Source organism: Asparagus officinalis, chromosome 10 (genome assembly GCF_001876935.1).
Source record: "Asparagus officinalis chromosome 10, Aspof.V1, whole genome shotgun sequence".
NCBI lineage: Eukaryota > Viridiplantae > Streptophyta > Magnoliopsida > Asparagales > Asparagaceae > Asparagus > Asparagus officinalis.
In genome coordinates, this window is record NC_033803.1 from 46142396 (window position 1) to 46147984 (window position 5589).

The following is a 5589-nucleotide window of genomic DNA, read 5'->3' on the forward strand; positions in this document are numbered from 1 at the left end:
CATATGTACATATATGCATATATACATATATATGTACATATATACATATATGTATATATGTACATATGTGTACATATGTGTATATGTGTATATATGCATATATACACATATGTACATATATATGTACATATATATGTACATATATACATATATACACATATGTACATATATATGTACATATATACATATATGCATATATACATATATATGTACATATGTGTATATGTGTATATATGCATATATACACATATGTACATATATATACATATATACATATATACATATATGTATATATGTATACATATATACATATATATATATATATGCATATATATATATATATATATATGCATATGTTTATTATTATTATTATGTATTTCTATTGAAATGTAGTGAGCGCACTTTTTTGTACAAAGGGAAAAGTTTTTTCACTACAAGACTAGAAAGAAATCCTGTAGAGCAATTTGCAGTAACTTTATTTTGAATTATATCACCCAATCCTCTTCTGCAACATGTTTTGTTGAAAAAGGAAATGAATATATAAGTTAATTCTAAGATAATGTGTTTTATCAGCCTATCATGTTGATCTCACTTTTAAGCAGCTGACACTCCATTTTGTGTGATACACATTTAGTTTGATGGTGCCTTATGTACTACCCTTCAGAGAAGGTCAAAAATTAGCACAGAATTCAAATTTACCTTTGCCAAGACAAAGGTATACTTCTTTTCCTTGAGTGATAATGTCAGTAGGACAATGACTACTGCAAGCCTGCATTGGGGTTTTCTGCAGAGGTTGCAATTTAGAGGGTTATAGGTTAAGGAAACTGCTTTATTGCTTCACCAAGAAGATTATTTTGGACTATCATTTGATCTAAGCACACAATTAGCAGAATGCAGTGAATTCGTACTTGTGTAGGAGAGCATGATAGTATGATACATTTACACACATACTTTTAACAATATATGTGGAAGCTGCTTAGTTTTTATCTTTGCTAAAGTTAAGCATATAAGTTTTCATCCCAAATAGTCATGATATCCAAAATAATTATGTGGTAATAAAATAATGTATATCTAATATCTTTAGGAACTTATATACAATTCCATCTTGCCTCCTGTCTACAAGTCCAAGGAAGCATAATCGTTCTTTGGCAGTATGATCTTTATTCTCTATGATAAATACATTTTAAAAAATGTCAATTTGCTTAGCAATTGACTTTCACGGTCTTAGGGTAAGTTCCTCTCTTGCTTACTCTCCTTTCCCCATTTGTTTTGTCACAACTACCAATTAAGAGGGCAGGCTTTAGTTCGCTGTTATTGATGATGAAGTGCTAATTTCTTTTGCAGAGATTCCTCAACTCTGTCATGATTCGTAATGGCTTCATTTCGTGAAATTAAATTTTAGAAACAATCTTCAATAACTTATGTTTAATCCCACTCTGTCTCTAAAAAGCAATCAATCTTAAAGAAAAGATCATCTAAAATTTTGGTGCAATATAAGCATCATTTGCTTCCATTAATGATTAACCAATTTAGGTATCCCAACTATGCATAAATCTTATAACAGTGGATCAGGGTAAATAATCCTAGTTAAATTTAAGCTTTCATGCAGAGCTTCTATTAATTGTGTGTCAATGCTAGTGCATGCCATCGGCAGACTTGGCTTTTGGCCTCTGTGGTGTGTGCATATGGATGCGTGCAAGCTCATGCATGTGCGCATATGCATCTAGGTGTTTGTGCATATATGTGCCGATTCAAATTTGAAAATTGAGCGAAACACTCATTTCATCTGTGTGGAGCACCCATTACTTCATGTGCGCGTGCATGCACGCCTGTGTGTGCATGCATGCTTATTCAAATTTGAAGTTATGAAGCAAAATGTGCTTGCAGATTTTGCTTCTGCCAAAAACTTGAGTACTTGCAAAATTGTGTGATTTGGCCATCTATGAAATTGATGGTGTTTGTTGCAATGGGCATTAACATGTCTATAGAGATATCTTATTGCCTCAAAACTATCTTCAGTCGCCAAATTGTGTGTTCGGCAGTGTGTGCATCAGTGCATGTGCACATGCTCACACATGTCTGTGTTGTGCACATGTGGAGATATTATTGCTGCTTAAAAAACTCTTTAACACTTCTAAAATTGCAAAGTCCAGTCATCTTTGAAACTACCTGATTCTCCTTTTATTATGTGTGCACCTCAATAGGCTTTTTTTTTCCTTCTCTTTCCCAGTGAAAGATCTGCCCTTTTCTTTTCTTTTCTTTTTTCTCCCCTTTTTTGCTGCTTGAATATAAAGCTAAATAGGAAGGTTTACTTCCCAAATAGGTTTAATCTATTGTTTCATTTCAGTATTGCTTGAACCTGCTGCTTTGCTCTATCATTGCCATTTTAATGATGATATAGTTTGTCTTGGCTGACATGCAATTTGTTTCTGCAGATTCTAAATATATTAACTTCCTCTAGAGAGCTGATGGACTTTCTTCACAAAGTGGATACTGCTTATCATTCTAAACAGTCACGACCTTTTTCGTCAAATGTTGATAACATACATAAATATGTCCCCTCAATTCGTGAACAGTTGCAGGTAGTGACATATTTTGAAGACATTTTTCCGCTTCCAATTTCCTTTTTTGTCCATTATCGGTAGTACTTAATGCAGAATGCAGTTGGTTTAATATGGTCCCAGACCAATATCAATCACACTTTTCTCTAGTTAAAGATTAGTCACTGAAGTCTTATAGTTCCTATAATGTGCTACTTACTACTGTTTTTGATACTGCAATTTTGATGCTAAGTTCTATGTTCCTTTCAGGATTGGGAGGATGGTCTATGTGAGAATGATGCGGATGGGTCCTTCTTACATGAGAACTGGAACAATGACCTAAGACTTTTCAGTGATGGCGAGGATGGTGCTCCTAAATTACTACAGGTATGAATAATCTGAAATATCTATTAATTTTTGCCCTTCTGTCTTATGCTCAACTATGTAAAAAGAAATGATATCCTGAAGTAGGTGTGATACTTAATTTCTTTTTGGTAGCTGGGATCATCACTTTGGTACTCATTATTGACTTAGGTTATATCTGTGATATGAAGGCCATCCTTCATTTTCTATATTCTGATCTTTATGATGGGTTCCTCAAATTGTTATTTTGTATGCAAATTATCTATTTTCCACCACTGCTACTATCATTCCTTTTATCATCTATTTGCAAATAACCATATGGAACTTTGCTGATTGTTCCAATTCAGGCATCTTTAATTTGTACTCCACCTACAACTCATATTTGTTTTATTTTCTTTAACTTGGTTTTGATATGATTATTTTTGTAGCTGTTTGTTTTACGAGCGGAGCACGAGATCCAAGCCGCCTCTGGCGACCTCCAAAACTTAAACTCCATCAAATCTAAAATGCATATCCTCTTCGGTGGCTCAATTAGAGCTTCATCCCGCTCTCCCATTCCTTTAACGGAACCTCTTGATACCCAGCAGGATCGCACTGAAGTCTTCACCCCCAAGCATCCAGGTATCGGGAGCCGAACTTGGGCTGACGTGCACTACAAAGGCGACTGGATGAGGCGACCCATCTCAGACAACGAGGTTGCATGGTTAGCTCGGATCTTGATCAGACTATCTGATTTCTTGAACGATTTCCTAGGGTTAGATCATCGGGTTTGCAATGGTGAACCCGATGGTCCCAATTTTGTGGATGTTCCTCGTGAGTCAGGTTATGTTGGTGGATCGAAGGAAGCTATGGCTATGGTTTTATCCTACATTGGTTCTTCAGTCAGCTGGACGGTGAAGTTTATGAGAGGGCGTGGGATGAGGATAAATTTGAGGGTGTTGGCCTCCAAGAAATTTGTTATGGTTTTGGTTGCTTATGTTGTCGTCTTTGTTTTGAAGAAGGCTCTGTTTTCGTAATTATTTTGTCTCTTTGATTACGACAACTTATGTACAGTTCCAGAGGATGCAAAGGGGGTGAAACTAATGTGGGTTGGAAATGGTTGAAATCGTCAAATACTATTTTATAGTTGAGAATGGAAGTGATATAGCTAACATTGTGTGAATGTGTTTTTGGTAGTATTTGGGCTTATTATTCTGTGCGTGCCGTGAGGCGCACGTTTATGTGCATAGTATCAGGTGAAATGCACAGAGTGGAAGTCCTAAATTTTTGAACTCTGGTTATTTCGACGTATCTTTCTGTCATGGTCATAAATGTGAAGATATTTAGAGAAGGCAACAAGTTCAATTGAAATAAAAGCAGGCAAAATTTGGAAGAGCATACGATTGAGTGGTGTAGCCGCTAGCAAGCCGATCGGTATTTATATCTCAGAGCAAGATAAGCCTTGAAGACCGCAAAAATTCAATGCCTTCCTTCAAAACTCTAAAGCAAATATTAGATCCGGTATTCAAAACCTTTTGATGAGTTCATATCCCTCGTCTCCTTGTAACTTCCCTTTTTAGGTAGTGTTTTTTTGTAGACTTTCACATTGCGTCATATGTTTTTGGATGTTGGATATCTCATCCATACTATATGTGCTTTGAATATTGCTCTAATTTTGTAGTGTTTTGGTATTATAGGATTTGAGTTTCTTGCGGAGAGACATGGGTAAATGAACTTGCTTATACCTAGAAAAAAAATTACGTTAGGGAGAATTGAAAAAAATATAATTAATAGAACGAATAGGAAAATGTTGTGGTGTTCCCGTTCGCTAAAAGCGCAAGTTTATTGTTAAGTAACTGACAAGTGTGTCACATGCTATGCCCCAATCAACTTGGCGGCTAGAGACCAGTGGGACGACCATTCCGCCGACTCGACGACTCGACGTTCCTTCATGTCGACTCGAAAGGCGGAACTTGTCACCTCCCTTTTGTCGAAGACGACTCGCCACAAGTCCTCACGACCATTTGCCAGACGCCTTACGAAGCCGACTCGAAAGGCGTTACTTCTCGACGAAGCTAAAAGACTATTTTCGTATCGAGCCTTTCCCTCTATGACAATGGGTCAACATCGCATTTAATACTTGGCAGGTGTCATCATGACTCTAGCCCAAATAGTCTTCATGATTCATCGGACCATGTGGCCATGTCATGCTGCCGGTCTCTTCTCATTTAATGCCGAAGCGACCTTCCCTCCACTCGCTAACCAATGCCTATAAAACAAGTGCTGACATGGCCGCCAGCCCATACTTCGCCACCGCCTCTCTGCTCTCGGCTAAAGTGGCCAATTTACCCTTACCGTCTTAGTATAAATACAAGTACTATTTCAACTTGGGCGGAGACCGAATTCTAGATTATGATAAAAACTTTATAACTCTGCAAATCATATCGCACACGCACAAGAATTACAACACTCTTTAATCCCCACTCAAATTCATCAGTTAACTTGATCATCGGAGGTACAACGTGGGAACCAAACTTCACCCTCTTGAAAAGTTAAAAATGATTTATTTTATTGGATTTTTAAAATCATAGTTCATGATTCTTATATGGTTTGTAGACTTGGTTTGAACTATGAAGTTTTTTGGTTTATTTTGGTGTGAACAATGTGTTTGTGCTTATGAGATCATTGTAAAATACTCTTATGATGA

General features: G+C 36.6%; 1 protein-coding gene across 1 annotated transcript; it reads left to right on the forward strand.

Moving 5' to 3' along the window:
- Positions 2397–4129, forward strand: LOC109826281 (the record flags this gene model as incomplete). The annotated part of the gene is made up of 3 exons (XM_020393292.1): positions 2397–2582; positions 2811–2927; positions 3332–4129. Coding segments are annotated over 3 exons (891 nt in total), but the record flags the coding sequence as incomplete, so codon positions are not given.